Genomic DNA, 19,699 nt, shown 5'->3' on the forward strand with positions numbered 1-19,699 from the left:
AAATGAAATAGTTTCCAAAATACATGGAAGCAAATATTAAAGGCAGACAAACAAAGATCAGTCTACTTTGCTTTCTGGCAAACACTTGCCTTTCTTTAACTTTTTCCACCAGTGGTTCAGCATGAAAGAGGAATAAATGTCACATCACCATTCATGAAGTCTGTCAGGCCTTTTTAAAAAAAATAGTTCTGGCCTCCTGTGAGTCAACATTCATCTTCAACTTCTCTGATTGGTGGTATCAAGCTGCTTGTAGACTTATACTGATTGATCTGATTGGCCATGTGTGTACTCATGGGCTTGATTTGAATGTTTCTGGGGTAGGCATTGTCCGGCTCATCTGTAAACCATTTCTTTTCTGCTAAAGAGCAAAACGGGTAGAGAGACAGAACAAGAAAGGAGGAAAAACGAAAAGTTTAATTAGTGCCATGCCAAAAGCAGTTGAGAAAAGTGCATTTGGATTTTTTTTTAAAGCAATCGATAGTGACTTTGAATAATGGCTTGCAGCAAAGTGCTGTCAATTTAATCAACCTGAAAACACTGATTAGAAGAGAAGATGAAAAGTGTGCAGTTTTGAAGGCAAAGGGTTAAGAAGAACTGGCAGGTAATGGACTTATTCATGGAAGGTGACCAGACCCTTTAACAGTGAGTTAGCAGAAGTGCTGCTTTCTGGTTCAATGTGATTAGCAAATGGATTAGTTGTAGAGTTTTAGGAAAGCACAACACAAGCGCTGGAATATGCCTTGATACATTCTTCTCAAAAAAAAATCACTGAGAATTTTGAAATATCCCTAATTATTTCAGTTTTGCATGTTGTGATACTTTTTTTTGTTTTTGTTATTTCACAGATGAAAACGAAGACGAACTGGTGTAGTGTAATGGCTAGGAAATGTTATTGGGTTCCTAGAGAGAGTGGCCTCATTCTTATGGGCTTGACCAGGTTTGTGAGGCTTGGGAACTGGGAAACAGGCAGATGTGATTGGCATGGCTGATGGAGAATCTCTGCTGGTTGGAGGTAGTGTGAAAAAAGAGAGTGCCCCACCAAAGAAGAAGAAGAGAGTCAGGGTGGTGTAGTGGTTTGGGAGGTGGACTTAGACCTGGAAGATCCAGGTTCAAATCCCCCTTCAGCCATGAAGCTTCTTGGGTGACTCTGGGCCTGTCACTTTCTCTCAGCCTCATGTACCTCACAGGGTTGTTGTGAGGACAAAAGGAGGGGAGCAGCAGCAGTGCACACAGTGAGCTCTTTGGAGGAAGGGCGGTATAAAAATGTGCTAAATAAATAACAGCCCAATCCTAACTAGGAATGGAGTGGCACATGGAGACTGTTACCACAGTGGTCTGTAAAATGGTTGTTGCTGGCACGCATAATCTGCTGCTGGTGGCCATTTTGCAAGTGAGGCTGCAAGAGATGGTGGTGTTGCCGCGTATCACAACTGGAACCAGTAAGATAGGAGAGGGGGTGGAATTGGGGGATAACAGGAGAGCGTTTTGGAGAGGGAGGGATGGAATGGAGTCAGAACAGGACGGATATCAGCATTAATTAATTTCTTGCACCAATATCTTTGTCCAGATTTTCCTCCATTCCCTCTCCCTTACTCATTTCAGACCTGCAGTTGGCGCAGATTTGAGGTGAACCATTGGGCTAATGGAGCCTTACCACTGGGTAAGGGAAAAAGAGGTAGGTGACCCAGTAGGGCTGGGAGAGCAGGGCCAGGTAGAAATCCAGCCCCATTGTTCCACCCAGGCCTGGGTAGGCCACAGATCCAGACACACCTGAAGTAGACTTCTGTGACCCCCCCCCCCCACTGCAGTATGCAGCATGCAGTGTGTGCTCCAGTGGTGTGGCTGCATCAGCTAGGGAATGTAGATAGTACTGGGCTGTAAGTGTTGCAAATCCTCTTTCCTGTTTCCTCCAGCCTGAGTCTTATGTGGACCTCTGTCAATGTACCCATCCCCACCACACAGATGATTATTATGCCATGCTGGGGGAATTCATACTACTGGCTTGTAGAGAAGGTTAATTGTCTGTGATTAACGGCACAATCCAAAGCAGCAGGTGTGCCAGCACAGCACGTACTGTACCAGTGCTTGCCATTGCAGAAGTGCCCTAAAGCACTTTCTGACTGCATAGCAGTTGCTAGAGCTGGCTTGAAGGCCTGTGCTGGCCCTCCTGTGCACCAGCAGATAGAGCCGTGCATGCCAGAGAAGGTGAATTCCGAGCTAAGCAGTGCGGAGGCAGAATGGGGCAAGGGCAGAACAAAGTGGGGGAAGCACGGACGGGGGCAGGGGGTGAGCGGATTGGGCCCAAGGTGGATGGGATTGGCAGTGCAGGTGTGGCACTGCAACCTACCCCTTTTCCCAAACCGAACCCGCTGAGATGGGGCAACACAGACTTGCACCAATGATTGAACTCATGAAGATCCCAATTGCCCCATTGCTACTGCTGGGGCTTACCCTGGTGCCGGAAGACAAACGTCCCCTTATCCCAAGGAGACCTCCAGAAGCCAAAATTCCCACACAAGATGCCGTGCTGGCCATGCTGGAACCACTGCACGGGAATTTGCGCTGGATTGGGCTGTGCATTGTTCTGGTGACTCGCCTAATATAATGTTATGTTTTGTTTCCATTGTGCACACGGTTCATGCCTGAATCGGATTGCACATGTTGATGTTGCAACTGACCCTGGCTTCTCGAGGGAAACGAATTTTTTTCTTAGGCATTCACCCTAAACATATGTGCTAAGAATTAGTTGGTACATGGAGGTTTTATTCCCCTAAGAACTTGCAATCTAACATTTTATTTTTCATTTGGAAGACCTTTGCTTCACAATTTGTAAGTTGAAAATACTCAGCAATTCAAAGGAAGACAATGCTAGTATATTATTTCATTTCTCATATCTGTATCTTATATGTATATTTGAGAAGGGTATGTTTCCCAAAGAAACATGCATGCTACTGAACCAGGTTCTTCACTCTAATTAAGCTTGCTTTGATTTGAACGGATTGGCTGATAGGAATTCATAACGTTAAAGCCTGCCCAACAAAGCTAACTGATTAAGTGCCTTAAATTATTCTTCCTGACAAAATGATAAAGTTACAATCTGTTCTGAGATGATCTACAGCTTGCCAGACTCCTACAGCTTCTTTCTATATTCATTATATTCATTTATCTTTTTTCTTTTTTTGTCAAGAAGGGAGGGGGGGAGATTTTATATAGGATCTAAGGGAACACGCTTCTTAGGGACTGGTATCAGAAAGGTTTCAAGAAAAAAAACTTCTGAGAAATGTGTACACATCAAAATAATTTCAACGCCATTAAAAAACCATTTAGTTAAAGTGTGACACATGAACCATTATGCCTTTGCGGAAACCAATTTTATATGATCTGTGATTAAACTAACCGTTCAGAGAGGTGTTCAAAGGTGATGGTTCTCATGTTTTAAAAGCCTTTTGAGATCACACAAACAATGTCAAACTAGGGCAGCAATCCTAACCACACTTTCCTGAGAGTAAGCCCCATTGAACAAAATAAGACTTACTTCTGAGTAAACTTGGTTAGGATTGTGCCCTAGGTTTTTAAAAAAAAAAAAATATATTTTTTTATGTAAAATGCTTTTGCAATATGTTTAATTCAAACCTGTGTACTTTTAGTAGTCAATAGCTCTACGCTACCTCCAGCTTCACCAGCAGAATGGCTCTGAATGCCAGCTGCAGGACATCAACAGTGTCACGGAAGTAAAGGGTATACTTCTGTGACACTGTTACTGTCCTGCACCTGTACATCATGCTATAATGACATTAAACTACATGTTATATTAATGGCCAAATCCTATCTGGTGACAGTGAGTAAGATGCAGGGCTGCTAGCGTAGGGTCTGTGGCATCCTACATGCTGTCACTGGCAAAAAGGCCAGTAGGAGGAGTGGGAAAGTGAACACCAACCTTTTTGTTGGCTTCCGCATTGTCCCCTATGGGACTCCTCAAAGCTACACCAGCTCTGTTGCTGGCATAGTTCTGAAGAGCCCACTGGGTCATCTGGCCTGAGATAGGGCTTTGGGATCTGGCAGCTTCTGTCTCCGCCATGATCCATTCCACCAAAATCAGGGACTAGGATTGTGCCATAACAGTATGTTGCAGCATTTAGTAGCTTTGGGGAGATATTTTACATGAAGGCAGAGCAGGAAGAAAGAGTATAACCGTCCTCCCCCCCCCCCATTCCATTGTCTTGATTGGGACCACTTTCTTTTGTAAAGAAATGTGGTTAGTTTTAAGCAGACAGTTAAAAATGCGGTTAATGTAGCATGTAGTTTGGCCTTTAGTTTTGCTTTTCCCCATGGGCAGAGGAAAATACCGCTTGCAGATAGGGAAGCTACTGGACGCACAACCTTTTCTGTATTGTGGTTCAACAAAGGATGTGTTTGCCACAAGAGGGAGAAAATCTTTTGTTTAAAAAAAAAATCTGCAGTATAGCAAAAGTAACAATAGCTTCATAGTCAAATTAAAATGTTAACAGTTCCCTCCCAACACGATCTTGCTTGGAACATTTTTCTCCCCCTAAATGGCAAGTATTAAAAGTTCTATCATCCCCCATGCTTGTTTATTTGGCAGGGAGTAGTTTATATGCAGTAACTTGTAATCAATTTGCAGGGAAGTGAAACTGCTCTCATTATCTCTGAACTCCTTTGACTGTTCCTAACATGGTTTTCCCTGCCAGTGTGTTTCGTGTCATGAAATGTGAGAGGCTGAAATAAATGATATCAAATAAGGCTTCAGTCTCCCAGAAGATATTTCTGCTCCGTTTCAGAATTGTGAGGAAATATACCGTTTTTCTCTCCTTCCTCCCTCCCACCTTGATTTTAGGTCCTAGTCACCTTCAGTTTTGTGAAGGCCAAACTAGCTTGTTGCAATGGCAGTCATCTTTGTTTAATTTCATGGCTGCCCCATTCGCATATAAAAGGGGGGGGCAGCATGTGGAATGGGACTGATTTTAAAGAAGTGAGGGGAGTTGAAACTTATGCAATATCTGACTGCCATAGTAAACCAGGCTGAGAGAAAAGTACTTGGGGGGTGGATGGGGGTGACAGACCATAAAGAGGTAAGGCAGAGCTGGAGAGGGCTTCCCGTTCTGGTGTTAAAATTATACTTTCCTACTCTTTATATGTGAACAGAATAGACACATGATTAACAGCCCAATCCTATCCCGCTACACTATAGCATGCAGCCGCATCAAAGGAGTACATGCTTCAGTGTGGGGGTGATTAGGAGGCCAGGTAAGCTATTTTGCTGGAGTCTCAGGAGAGGAAGTGGGTGGGTGGACAGGCTAGAAAACTGGGGAAAAGATCTGGCATGTGCCTTTGCTGCCAGGATCTTCTCCCTCCAGCCCACTCCCTCCCTGTCCTGGGAACAACCCCAAACCTCCCCCTCCCCATCACTACCAGCACAGCCTCTGGGAACTGCTGGTAAGCATGCCACGCCCCAGGCCATTTGCAACAGCAGCCCAGAAGCATGCAACAACATGCTGGCTTTTACGCCACTGTAAAGGGCCTTGCACTGCCAGAGGGTGAATTCTGACAGTGCAAGGCCCCAATAAAATTGGGCCATAAATCAATGTGTAGTTACCATCACTTCTAGCTTGGTCTATGCTGGAGAAAGTCCTTCTAGTTAGGGAAACATCTAGCTCACTCAAAATCCCCAGCCCTTTTATTTTCTAAGCATTTAGTATAAGTGGACACTTCGTTATGACATCATATAACATTAGTTCAAATGTCAACTAACAATGTAAATGTGACAGAAATCCTGACATATTTACTGTGGCCTATAGCCAGTTCAGGGATTAAGGCCTCTAAGGACTCTTAGAACTTTTATTTTAAAGCATCTCTAGCCCTTATAGTTCTAGCAGAGTGATGTTTGTTTCCAGATCCTCAGCATTTTGTGCCATTGCTATTCCAAAATAGAATACAACTGGCACCACATCTGCCAACAGTTGTGTACTCATCATTCAATTTAATAAAGCTGATGTGCAAAGACATTAAGTCCATACCACAAAACATGCAAACCGGAGGTGTCCCTGTAATTCATGAAGAAGTCTCCTCAGTGGGGAAAAACTGCTCACTTCTTATCTAAGATAGATGCCTTAATCCAGCATGTGTATAAGCAGGTAGTAGCTCTGGCTATGCATTTTTCAGTGCAGATAGGAAAGGCAAACCTCAGTTCAGACCCTACTTGTGTGCCTAGTTACATGTGCTTAGTGTGTTTTGGGAAAATGTTGAGCATTGGAAGTTACTTTTATGACTACCCTAACAGTCACAGTGCTCCACAAAAATCTTGCTCCACAAAAGCAAGCTTGAGCAGGGCCCCAAATGTTCTCCAAAGCCCCCAAATGCTCACTTCCTTTGCACCATCTCAGAGCATTGAGCGGCGGCAGCTGCAGTGCCATTTGCTTTCCTGATAAGCCCTGCTTTTTCCTACACATGCCCGATCTCGTCTGATCTGGGAAGCTAAGCAGGGTCAGGCCTGGTTAGTACTTGGATGGGAGACCGCCTGGGAATACCGGGTGCTGTAGGCTTATACCATAGTCTTTCGAGACTGAAGGTTGCCAACCAACCAACAAACCAAAGGCAAATGAGCCATTGCTTAACCAACCAAATTTGGCAAAATGACATTGTTGTCACTGAGGGCAAACAAAACTAGACTGCGGGTCATGCTCTCTGAGTTGCTTGCTCTGGCTGTGTGAATTTAAACCTATTTGAGTTGGAAACCTTATACTTGGATGTAAGATCTACTGGAGTCAATGGCACTTAAGACATATGTAGTTTCAAGCCAAGCTAGCCTTGCATATAGGGTGGCGGTGATGGCTAGTACATTCTGGTAATGTTGCCTAGTTAAATAAGTAGAGGCCATGTGTATGAGTGGGTGTTGGAAAAGGGCTTATTATAGTCCAGAAACCCTAGTAGGTCCCTGTAAGTTCTCACTTCTCCCCAGCATCAAATGTTATGCAGACAATGTGGGGGATCTATAACCTGTCCAGGTTTTCATATGCTTGCTGGTGGAGAATACCAGGAATTATGCTAAATCAAATGGAGGCGACACAACTCATGAGCACCATCCTGATGCACCAATGCAGCTCTTTTGGTGACTCAGGTCTTAATCGTACCCAACTTTCCAGCACCATTGCAGCCACAGTGCAGCCTCAAGATAAGGGAGCATTTGTTTTCTTACATTGAGGAGGTCTCTATGACTGCCCCCCACTGGCATGGCCTGCTGCATCAGTGCTGAAAAGTTGGATAGGATTCAACCCTCTGCTGTATTATCATGATAGAGTATGACCTGGGATCCAGAAATCCTTTGTTCACCTCTCATCACAGTCATGAACACATTAAAGCAAACCACGTTCTCTTGGCTTCCAGCCCTTTTTCTGCTAGAAGAGGATAGCAATACTGACCTCCCTTAAAATCACTGAGATAATATATGTGAAGCACTCTGAAGTGCTATATGAATGTTAAGCATTATTGAAGACTCTTAATATCCTTTGGCATTCGCAGAGTTGTGACCCTCAAACCTGTTTAGCCAGAGGACATGGCATTATAGGCCAAATTCATTGACACTTTTAAGGGATATAACAGCATTTTAAATGGGAGATGGAAGGGATAGGAGAAAAGGCTAAGCACAGTACTCAGTTTTCACTTATGGTTGTGAAGCTTTTCATGTTGAACAACCCCATGCATACAGTTTCTACTAAATGAATCTACTTGTACATTGAAAGCAGTGTAAAGGTAGGTGTTGCTATCAAGGGCACTATCCAACAAGCAGTGTGGCTGTATGTCATTTCTCCAGTGCACCTGGCATGTGCACTGTGTGGAGTTTCATGTTTCAACTCCTTAATTCCCAATGAACAAGATAGATAATCCTACAGCAACAGCGTTTGCTGGACTGGGCTTATAGAGACCCAGTTTAGCTATGGCTTTCATGAGAATTTTACTTGGACAATTTCTGGCCTTTTTTCCAAATGCCAATAAATGATCTAAGGTTGTTGTCATTTGAGCAGACATGATTTTGGCATCACATTCATGTGACAACTGCTTTCATATGAACATCCCTTCCTATGTAGAAGGAAAGCAGGATGCGGCATTAACAGAAAAGCAGGTCAGGTGGCAAAGCTGTGTGTGTATGTCTGTGTTTTCCTTCCCATAAGTGCATCTCTAAATAAATTGGTAGCATCAAGTCAATATCACCATTATAAGGAGAAAGATGAATGGTGGTGAACACGTACTGGGCAAGAATAGTGGGATAAAGTGGACAAGACAAGGTAGCCCCCAGAGTTAAACAATCTCACTAAGTGAACACCCAAATGTTCAGCTGGAGGTTACGTGCAGTTGGAAACGCAAGCAAATGAATGAAAAACAAAAAAGAAAACACAAATGGGGGTTGAGCAACAGCAGCAGCAGCAGCCAGTTCTAGGCTTAGAAATAAAGCAAAATAAGAAAATTACGACAAATCCAAAATTAAAACAAAAACAAACGGAATAACTGAATCAAGTTTGGTAACTGTTTTGTGTTTTTTTTAATGTGTCACAAGTTTTCACAAGGACAAAGTTATAGAAGGAAACCCCACAGCAGTTTTCTAGCTCATGCAGAACCATCAATTGTCATACCTTGGCCCATTCTATTCATCCTTGTTGCACTTTAGAAAGAGAAGTAAGCTATGTAAGTTTTACAAGGCTATTAAACTGTCACACGTCCTGTTGAGCACTTTAACTGGCACCTCCTTGGCGTGAGTTAGAAAATGCCTGATGGCAAACATCAGGACCTTCTTTTGCAAAAGTATGTAAATTTATCTTCATGATTGGGAGCTACAAAGAGGAGGATGATAGCATTGCTTGGGAGTGGGGGTTGAGGGTGGGAGATGCTTGAAGTAGGGAGGGCAAACTTAATTTGAAATGCTTTCAGAGATCATCAACTTACAGCCACCCTTCAGTAAGTATACATGATTGGGAACATTTCAGTCATCATGATTAGCCCCTCCCTCCTTTGTAGGTGTGTAGCCCACATTGTACCGAACCGGAGGTTGTCAGTAAAAGTGCTTGGCTTCATTGTCAATCCACACAGCAAGCTTCTATAGTCATCATGCTTTCAGGGGGAAGGGAAGGAAAGGGGGGAAGGAAATGCAGCACTGACCATAAAAACCCACCTCTTGCCATTTAAAATTCCCTATCTAGCAATACCTATCCATGCCCAATGTACTTTCAAACACAGAGCTTATACATGCCAGGCAACCAGCTAGCAATTCGTAAAGGTATGGGATAGGACAGGGGACGGAGGAAGCAAGGAGTGGCGCTCTAACAATCTGAATTGGATAAACAAAGTTGGGAGATCCTGATACTTAACATTTTCTGTGGGCACTGAGTCCTCATTCCATACCTTTGTCCCTTGTTGAACTCTCTGTACCATCATTAGCTTGGCCAGCATCTTGCTGAACTACATTACTAAGCATATATATCTAAAACTAATTAAAGTATGTACTTAAAAGTAAATGAGTTAAAGAACCAGATATGAATCACTGATCTGTGCAGAGAGTTGCCAGATGTCAATGGGGATCCTGTCCATGTCTTAATAAAGTGGTTCCCAAACTGTGTTCTGGGGTCCTCTAAAATACTATGTGAGGGACCTTAAAAAAAATTAGCCACCATATCGGCTGCATCCATCTCACGATGATGCTTGATGGACTGAGGAAGCTCCATGCATTCTACAATCAATGGCCATACTTCAGTGGTAGAGCACACATTTTGCATGCAGAAGTTCCCAGGTTTAGGACCCAGCATCTCCAGCTGAAAGGATTAGGCACTGAATAATGGGAACAACCTGTACTGAAGACTGACTGCCAGGGTCTTCTCAATCTTCAGTATAAGTCATTCCAGTCATTCAATATCTAACCCTTTGAGCTGAACGTTCTGGCATTTGACTGCCAATGTAGATGATACTGGCCTAGACAGACCATTGCTCTCAGTAGAAAGCAACTTCATATAGTTTTATATTGTGCTCCCTCCTCAGTGCATATGAGTACAGACATCATCCAAATGGATAGAGCTGAGATTTTCAACCTTTGTCAATGCATGGCACACTGACAAGGTGCTAAAATTGTCAGTTTTTTGACCATTGACAAGGCACACCATGTTGCTGGTAGGGGGCTCAAATACCCCAAGTGCTCTACTAATAAATGACCTTCCCCAGACTCCCTCGGTACACCTGCAGACCATCCATGGCACACCAGTGTGTCATGGCACAGTAGTTGAAATAGCTGGGCTAGAGTATGGTTTCATTGTGAGTTCCATGATATAGCCCTCACTACAGCTAACAGGTACAGGGAATCCATGAACCATCACTGCTGAGCAGAAAAAAAAGAAGTCCCTCTCCAAGTCTTGACCAAATGATAAAAAGGGAAGGCATGATGGTAAGAGACCATGTTAACTAGGCTCTCATACAGTTATAAGCATGGCCATTTTCCTGTGACCTGACCAGGGGAAAAAAATTCCATTTGAGCATACCTTCAATTTGATCCAGAAATAAACTGTGGCCCAGATATCAAAAGTTTGGGAAACACAGATTTAATAGTTTCAAGGCACTGGGTTATGGAGACCCCATTTCAGAAGTGAGTGTTACATGTCACATGCCAGGCTATTTATTGCTTGGTTTCTTTTGAACCCTCTCACTTCAGCTGGTATAAGTCTATTAATTTCATCAGGAGTTACATAAGGAACTGAGCTGCACTGCCACCTACCTTTGCTAAACCCACCAGCTAAATTGTGACCCGACAAGTTCTTTCTGGAGGTTATAATAATACAGAATTAAACTATCCAAGTGGGAAGAATGAGTCCCCAGAAGACATATATTTAAACATAGAAAAATACTTTATGTTTCTGAAAATTATATGATTGTTTAAAAGGCAAGGAAAGCCTGCACCCCATTTATTCTATGTGTACGGTAACTAATTTACCTTTCAATGGATGCAAAAGTTTTAGGAAGGAAGATTCTAATAGGTTGAATTCACTATTTATGATACACATCCCAAATGTCCCAAACTGACATCCCAAATGTCAAAAGTGTAAGAAAATATAGTTATTCATGTGGCCGTATGAACACATATAATTTAATTGCAGTTACAGAATCTGTAAAAATGACTACATGTTTAGAGTTCTGGAATGCTATGCCTGACCATTTTCAGCATTTTAATGTGGAAAAGGCACTCTACGAAGTAGTAACATATATTTAAAAATCCTTCTGTGTAGAGAAGTAGCCCTGATATTGCTTTGGTATAAAAGCAGGTGCAGGAAAACTGTACAAAAGGGTGTGAGAGTCATGCTGTTTGCAGCGCAAGAGACTGAAAAATATCCTCTGTTAATACACTTAACCAATGCTTAAAAAACATATTGTTTCTAACAGTTGTTAGAAAACAAACACCATATAGGGAAACCTCTAGTTTCCTGTGTGTGAATTGTTATATAAGTATCCTTTTTACAATACCGTCCTTAGTCTTAGTAAGTTCCTTTCTGTAACTGGTATCACAAGTGAATGCTTACACTCTACATGTTCTAACCTCAGTTATGCAGAATAGTAATGGTCAGAGTTATTCACATCTGCTCTGAGCTCTTTCCCACCTGCTCTGCATCATAAATAACTTTTGGTTGGTCTGCTTTGTTGCTGTTGTGCTTCAGGGTTTTATGGTATTGAAATAAAAATGACAGTCACATGCACGCTGTTATACATATGCAAAATATGTGTATAAAAATGGAAATTCCATGGAGGAAGCAGGGGGAGAACAGGGGAAGCTACTGTTGGACACACCAATGGGGAAGGTATGGGTGGTGGATACAGCGTCACACACGGTGGGAGTGGGTACATGTATCAAAGTCTATCTTCCTGCACATACTTCTGCTTTTCCCGGGAGTCCCTGGTCTTCGAACGATTCTGTCGGTTTGCAGTTGATGGGATAGAATGAACCGATGAACTTTTCTTGCTAGATCCATAGGAGGAATGGGAAGAATGGGAGAGACTAGCCCGGGACTGGCCTGCATTGTGGTCAAACTGCATCAAACAGAAGATCCAGTCTGTCGGCACAAGCTCAAACTCGTAATTTGGGTTGGCTATAACAAAACTGAAAAAAGAAAAAGAGAACAGCGCTTTTATTTTCCTTCCATCAGATGACATCTTCCAACATTATTAGTGTGATCATTTAATTTACAAGAACTGGAATGAAGTCTTTTACAAGCAGAGGTGCAGATACCTTTCAATAGTTTCAGTAGTGCCAACGGAACTAAGTTGACATAGATTCACCACACATCACGATTGTGAGCCCTTGGACTCTGAGAGTCATCTGTTTATTAACGGGCTAATTCTGTCTCTCCCACCCCACTGATGCAGCTGAGCCGCTGCAGTGCATGCTGCATTCTGTGGTAATGGTGGTGGGGAAGTCCCAGAGACAAAGGGAACATTTGTTCCCTTCCCTGGGGGGTGGGGAAGCCTCCAAGGCCTGGATGGATCTACTTGATCTGCAGTAGCAAAATGTCTGGCACAAGTCTGGGTGGACTCAGGTTGGGGGATTTGGTCTGGGAAGAGGATTTGGATTAGGTTATGCCACTGCTGCTGAACCCGCCTCTTACCCAGACCTGCCCTGCTCCCACTGCCGCCATGTTCTACTAACCCCTCACACTTCAATTCGTCTTATGGATGAGCTGGTCCTGGATGGGTTAGTAAAGTTACTTAACAGATGTTTGTTGCACAGTAGTCCCTGGTATAGTCTAGGTAATGGTGTTGGTGGTTTAAAACCACTTAAAGTAATAGGGACTGGGTCAGGAGAGTAAAGTTTTGCACGTACCGTTTGGTGCATCCACTAGGCGTGCTTTGATTGAAATCTCTCAATCGGTATATTCCAAAGCAAAGCATATTGTATGTTTTCAAAGCTTTACAAAACAGATCTCCATAACAACCACCATCCTAGGAGACAAAAAAAAAATTAAGAGGTTTTTTTTCCCCCCAACTCAATTACAACAATGACGTTGAAGGGGAGGGAGAGATTTTAAATCAGTAGTACTATGCCACGGGGACAAGGTGTGAGGCAATCTGTTGTTTACTTGTTGCAAGTGAGAAACAATTAGTCAAGGAGCTGTCTAATTTAAATGTTTAATCTTGAAACCAGCTAATAAATGTGTGCATGGGAATGCGTGCAATCCCAGTGATTGTATTGCAAAAAAAAAAACAAAAACCCACAACAACTTGAACGGGGAACACTGACTGACTATTATTTTAATTGAACATGTAAGCTTTGGGGCCAGAGAACAGCTATTTCACAAATTAAGAGCAATGTAGTCTGAACTAGTGGATGATTAAGAAGGTGTGACTTTTCCTTTCTTCCTCCAGTCTTGGAAATTACTGTGTCATATGGCTCAGTTTATTTAACTATGTTGTCAATTTTCACCAAGATAGTTTGAATTTCACTGGGGAAAACAACAGTGACACTTAGTAGGTGAGATTCTCTCTCCCCACCCCATTTTCAACCCTGAAAAAAATGGAAATTAGAGGCAAGGAAGAAAAACCATGTTTGTCTCTAACTAAAGCCACCACCCATCAAGATTCTCTTCTGTCCCCAAGCCAAGCATTTGTTTTGATTAGGGAATGCAATTGGTATTCAGTAAGGCAGACACACACAAATGGGTCCTTGTACGCAGTGAATCAAATTCTCAGCTTTACCATCATCAGTAAAAGTAAGAGCAGACTTGGAATACACGTATCCCTTCCCACCTTCCCTTCCATTGTTTGATATTTGCCTGGGGTTATGACAATGATGAGCAATAGTGGATTCTTATCTTGAAGGATTGGTTCATGCTTTCTTGGGATCTGGTATGCATGAAGAAGCCTCAGGACTGTGCATATGCCTCTCATCTCATAGAGGAGGGGGCACGTGATGCATACAGTCCATGTATGCATACATGTGTATCTCCATTTGTGCAATCTCTCCCTTGAAAACGGGGATCAGTGGATCACATGGATTGGACATATGCATGTCTGCATGTGAAATTATGTGACCAGCTCGCACATATGCATCACCTGATTTCATCTCTACACCTGATGACTGGCAGCTCAACTGGCTTCACTGAAAAGTATTGCATTTGAGAGGATGTGGGGCACTCCTTACTCAGATTTATAACTCACACAGCAAGAAGGTTTCAGGCAGATGTGCCTGAGTGCAAGATCTAGATCTCACTGCCTTAGTAAACATGTTTCTCCAATGTACTGCTTCCACAGAAGAGCCCCTCTGACACCTTTACCTGTTTCTTTGCTTAAGCAGGAGAACATTGCTGAGGTACACCAACTGCTTAGCCTAGGGTAGGGCAAGTGACCCCCAAATGGCTATATTAATTCTATAACCTGGGCAAGCGGATCACAAGACAAGGATTGGTGTTGCCTTCAGAGCTGTAGGTTGTAATTATCATCTATCAAGGAAGAGACAAAGACTTCCTTGGTTCCTTTCTCCCATCACGGACTTACCCCGAGGTCTGCAAAGGGCCCGTCTAGCAATGCCAGCTGAGCCACCCGACACCTGTCCCTATTTGCAAGGGTCTGGGGTGTGCTGTAGCCCCCCCTCAGCGCATTTTCTTCAGCAATCAACGACTCCAGCTCTGGTGTGGCTCCTCCTGTTACCAATGTACGTATCAGGGTGAGAATATTGTCATTGAAGTATGTCTGCAGAGATAAAAGAAAGCTCTTTAAGCAAACACCATTAAAGTCACAACTGAAGACATCCAAATTACAACTTTTCTGGGTTTCTGCTGCTTAAAGTTCTTGGCTGTCTCTTCAAATAATTTCCCATTGGAAGTGAAAAGACAGCAGTCCCCAATTACTCTATTTTCTTCTGTCCCATTAGGCTCCTACACTCGAGCCTTCCTCCTTAAAAATAAAAAACACCAACTGAGGGCTGATTTTTATTAAAGCACAAAAATGTGAATCTTTTATGTTTCCTATAATTGGTGTTAGTGGTGAAGCAACGACTGCCTTCCTTCTCATTGCCTTCATGTCTAATAACAGCCTTTAGGACGTGTAATTGTAAAATCCAGACCACATTTAAAGCTTACATAGGCTAGATTGCCTTTTTATACTTGTCACCAATCCGTTGGGGAGCCGCCTCTGCGCTGTGGATGTCATTACTTATTACGGTGGCTGGACTCTAGCAGTCTTTCCGATGTATTGTACTAAACATCTTATTACGAGACTTGACAGTGTTCAGACACAAGCGTGTATCAATTAAACATTTTTAGTTCATTCCAGATAAATGTATGATGAGTTTGGGATCCTGCTGTCCTTTTAAAAAACTCTAGGGTATAGGGTAAGTATAGTTTATTAGGGAAGATGTACTCTGCAGTGACATTTCGGCAGCAGTGGTGGCTGCACCGCCTGCAATGTCAGGCAAACAATGGACATTTTAAATATTAATTGAATGCCGATGGCAGAAAGGTTCATTTAAAAGTACAGTGATTTGGTTGAAAGATCTGTGAAATAGGTACAGCCTATTTTGGGTGGCATACACAATAATTAAAAAAAGACTATTATTCCTAATCCAAGTATGTCCACAATATGAAAGTGCATGCTAGAAATTTGCTTCAAATGTGGTGAGGGAATGGCAGTCCAGAGATGTGAAGAACCCAAATGTTGCTCAATTTATGGTGCTTCCCAAACTGTGCACAGTGACATTCCAAGGGCACTGTGGGATGTTCCCAGCAGCCTCTTCTCACAGGCTGTCACAAGTGCTGTCATTTTGAATCATGCCAGATCTCACACGATTCAAGATGGCACTGCCTGGGAGAGTCGGGCAAAGGTGCCATTGCAACAGGGCGCCATGACCACAGTAAGTTTGGGAACCACTGCCTTATGGAAACACTTTGAACTTCCTTCAAATCATTCGGAAAATTTGCTTGGGAAGAAACCCCCAAATTCAACCAGAAGGTGAAATTTAGGCATAAATGTCTTTGGCAAATCCAGTTTTTGGACAACTTCTAGATGAAGCAGCAGCAGAGAAGTGCTGTTGCTGACTAGGAGCCCAATCCTATCCTCATCTTCTGACATCCGTTCTCTTGTTCTGCTGGTACTGACTGCCATAAATTAGGCAGTGGCAGTCGTAAAAATGTGTTCCACCATTGTGTGCTACTCAGCACGCTGCGAGGTGTGCCGGAGGGAAGACCTGCACCTTCCTCCCTGTCACGTCTCCTGCTGCTCACTAGAGCAGAAGTCAGCAAAGGATGCAGAAGAGGGTGGGGGGAGGGCAGAATAGGGGCAAAACTGGTCAGGACAGGAGTGCAGGTGGGCGAATTGGATGTGGAAAGGAGGTGGGTTCAGCAGCAGTGGCAGTAGCTGAATCTTAGCCTCCTTCCCAGACTCAATCCCATAGTGTGGGTCCATGCAGACATGTGCCAGCTGTTTAGGCTGACATAGGCACCCCGCACAATTGTTCCCTGACCCAGAGGAATCTTCCTCAACTGCCCCACCAACCATAGATGCAGCAGCAGCCATTTTGGCACAGAGAAGGCTAGGATTGGGACTTTGACTCAATGCAAACTGTTGCATGCAACTGACACTGCAGCATATGCATTTGTAGTCATGAGGACGTTGGCCATCCCCTGATTGAAAGTGGGATGCACCAATGGCATGTCAATGAAATAAAAGTTATGTCTTCTGCTGCACATGGTCATGCTAGAGTGAGGAGGAGAAAGATGGGCATACAGTCTATCTAAAAATTTAAAAATTGTGTCACAGGTTGCAGAATGGGATTAAAGGCAGGTATTGCATCTGAAAATACTGAAAGGTGTGGTTTTACACTGACGTTGATTGCTAGGGTAACCACTGTGAGGGAGGGTTAGGCTCCTGTACCTTTAATATCTGTGAAGAAGAGGGAATTCTGGCAAGTGCTGTTTTTCATTCTCTTGCCCAAAAGATTCTCTTTTCTATAACGCTCTTAAAGGTACAGGACCCCTCTCCCTCTTGGCATCTAGACATATTCTAAGCATAAAATATGACACTGGTTTTGGTTAAGTCTATTGCTGGTTTGAGTTTCAACAGGATGAGACTAGAATTAGTATCCCAGACCTCTCATTCACTTCTGAAAACCTGCTGTTTCTAGAGCTAGGTGCAGTATGCCTAACTTCCAGGGTTATATACCTCAGGGAGACCAAATGCAAAATGTATACCTGTCCTAGGTAGATGTCATTGTCAAATGGGTGAGAAGAGCTGTACCCAAAGAAATCTATGCCACTGTTAAAGATACAGCGACCTGGCTCCCCTTTGCATCTCTCATTTCCTATCCCAGATCTATTTACTTTGAAAAGACAGAACTTATTATTTAGCTCATAAATTCATGTTTCACCATTGGTTTGAGGTTTTGCTTGGTTGTTTTTATGGAAAGAAGAGGCAGAGGAATAAATTGCAGGATCTTTTTTTCTGAAGTGTTTGCTGTTGGCTAAAGTCTTTTCCCCTGTAATGATAATAGTAAGGCCAGGCTAACATGAATCTGAAAGCTGTTGTCTGATTACTCTGTAGGAGGAGCTGGATGGCCTGGATCTGCCAGCCAGTGTAAGACAACAATCGGAAGGATTTTGGAATGGTGCTTCCTGTATTTGGGCTTAAACAATCCTCCTTCAGGGAAGGCACCAAATGCCTGATGTTGACTGTGTAACAATAACTAGTAAAGACTCTTTAATTTGCAACTGCAAATGCTGACTAGGTAGTCATGCGAAACTGCTGCAGCCATTCCAGTATGAAAAGATGCACTGTTAGAGGGACAAAGGAAATGCACCATCCCAGCTTACCATAACCTGGGTGAAAGGCAATTCTTTCTGAGCTCTATACTTGAGCTTGCAGTGCCACCTAGCCCATTATCCAGCATTCCCTTGCAGCTCATTTGGAGTGCAAATCCTTGGGGGCTGCTATCTGGGTCCCCCCCCCCACTATTTTTTAAAGTATAATCACAAGATCTTATGGTTTGCCATTAATGCTGTCATGCCTCTTAAACTAATTGGTCTTTAACAGAAAATTTAACTGAAAATGAACAGATCTCTCTAATACATTCTAATGGCATTTTGCCTTTCATTTATAATTACTCTAAAACTGTCATTTTCTGTTGTAGCTGCCACTTTTAAAATATTTGCTAGCTTGGACAGACTATTTTAAAATGAAAAACCAGTGCCTTTTAGGAGTTGGGGTTTTTTAAAATTAGTGTTTCAGGCACATCATGATATATGCCTGCACTTTTCTATGTATTGTGTTTGTTTGAAAACAATGAACCTCCCTATGTTGGCAGTCTTAAAGTCACTATCTTAGTACAATCCTGTGTGCATCTACTTCAAAAAGAGCCCCACTTAGTTTAATGGAACTTACTTACAAGTAAGTGCACACAGGATTGCAGCTTTCAAGTCAGTTACATCTCAGAGGCTCAACTATTAACGGAGCAAAAAGAATGACACTTTCTCTTGCAATATACTGTAAATATACAGCCAGGATAGAAGCCAGGATGGTACAGTATAATGAACAAGATTCTTCAGTGAGGGAAAATGCAGAGCAAATCTTTTCCCCATACCTTAGAACAGTGGTTCCCAAACTGTGGGCTGTGGCAAACTCATAGGAGTTCTGCAGGATGTCCCTGGTGGCCTCTTCTTACCGGCTCTCCTGGGTACAGCCATCTTGAATTGTGCAAGACCTTGACAGAATTGTGTGCCATCTCACATGATTCAAGATGGTGGCACCTGGGAGAACCAGGTGATGGCGTTGCCGTGACAGGATGCTGTGACCATTGTAAGTTAGGGAACCACTGCCCTAGAAGGTGTCTGCCTACTTCCAAAAGTTTTACACAGATTTGTTGACCCAATAGCAAGAGTTATTCTAGGCCCACATTGTCAGTTGCCCAGGTTGTAGCATGTGTGAGCTGAGAGCATGTGGATTGTTAGGCAACCTTTCAAATTACTAGTATGGAATAAGTGGCAGCCACTTACTAGTTAGACCTAGGTGTTTCTAATAGTGCAAAATAGGTTTAGGGGATGAGCTTAGTTAATAATATACAGTATTTATATACCGCCTTTCTTGGTCTTTATTCAAGACTTTATTCAAGGCGGTTTACACAGGCAGGCTTATTAAATCCACGCAGGGATTTTTACAAATTGAAAGAAGGTTCTCTCTTTCAAGAACCACCACATTCAAGATGTTACACTCCGATCTGGTTTAACATGCTGGCCTCCATCCTCCCACGCTCCGAGCAGATGGAACAGCTCAGCTGCAGCTTGCCAGCTGCTTCAAGGTCACACGGTGCCGGTGGCCTCGAACTGGCGACCTTGTGGATGTTAATCTTCAGGCAAATGGAGGCTCTACCCTCTAGACCAGACCTCCAGTTAAATATTACAAAGGTATGCCTGTGTTCTTAGAGACAACCTTGTGGTACCTAGGGCAAAGGGATATTCTCCAAGGTGAATGGTTGCAGCTTCCTTAACTCTGCCTAGTACCCCTTTCCCCCTCCCCACAGTTTTTTGATAGTAACCTCTGACACCTGGGCTGGTGAAGAGGTTTGGGAGGAAAAGGCAGACATGCAGAGCGAGGCAGAAAATGCGGGACGTTATACTCATAAGGATCAGATGAAGGTCTCCCAAACTGGCTGCAGAGCTTCAGCTGAAATTCAGGT

At 43.1% G+C, this 19,699-nt stretch overlaps 1 protein-coding gene across 6 annotated transcripts in view; it reads right to left on the bottom strand.

Annotated features, from left to right (window-relative positions):
- Nucleotides 1–203: 203 nt before the first annotated feature.
- The window catches only part of KCNMA1 (potassium calcium-activated channel subfamily M alpha 1), a 619,222-nt gene continuing 599,726 nt past the window's right edge, over nt 204–19,699 (bottom strand). For 4 of the 6 annotated variants that reach the window (XM_066621007.1, XM_066621004.1, XM_066621006.1 and 1 more), the window contains 5 exons: nt 14,533–14,727; nt 12,863–12,981; nt 11,918–12,142; nt 8,646–8,674; nt 204–355 (listed from right to left, as the gene is read on the bottom strand). In XM_066621007.1, coding sequence (XP_066477104.1) covers nt 204–355; nt 8,646–8,674; nt 11,918–12,142; nt 12,863–12,981; nt 14,533–14,727 — 720 coding nt within the window. Of the gene's footprint in view, nt 359–4,346; nt 4,349–8,645; nt 8,675–11,917; nt 12,143–12,862; nt 12,982–14,532; nt 14,728–19,699 lie in introns of all 6 variants that reach the window. The other 2 variants (XM_066621009.1, XM_066621008.1) reach the window with 2 other exon arrangements.

The sequence above is a fragment of the Tiliqua scincoides genome, chromosome 3 (assembly GCF_035046505.1).
Source record: "Tiliqua scincoides isolate rTilSci1 chromosome 3, rTilSci1.hap2, whole genome shotgun sequence".
NCBI lineage: Eukaryota > Metazoa > Chordata > Lepidosauria > Squamata > Scincidae > Tiliqua > Tiliqua scincoides.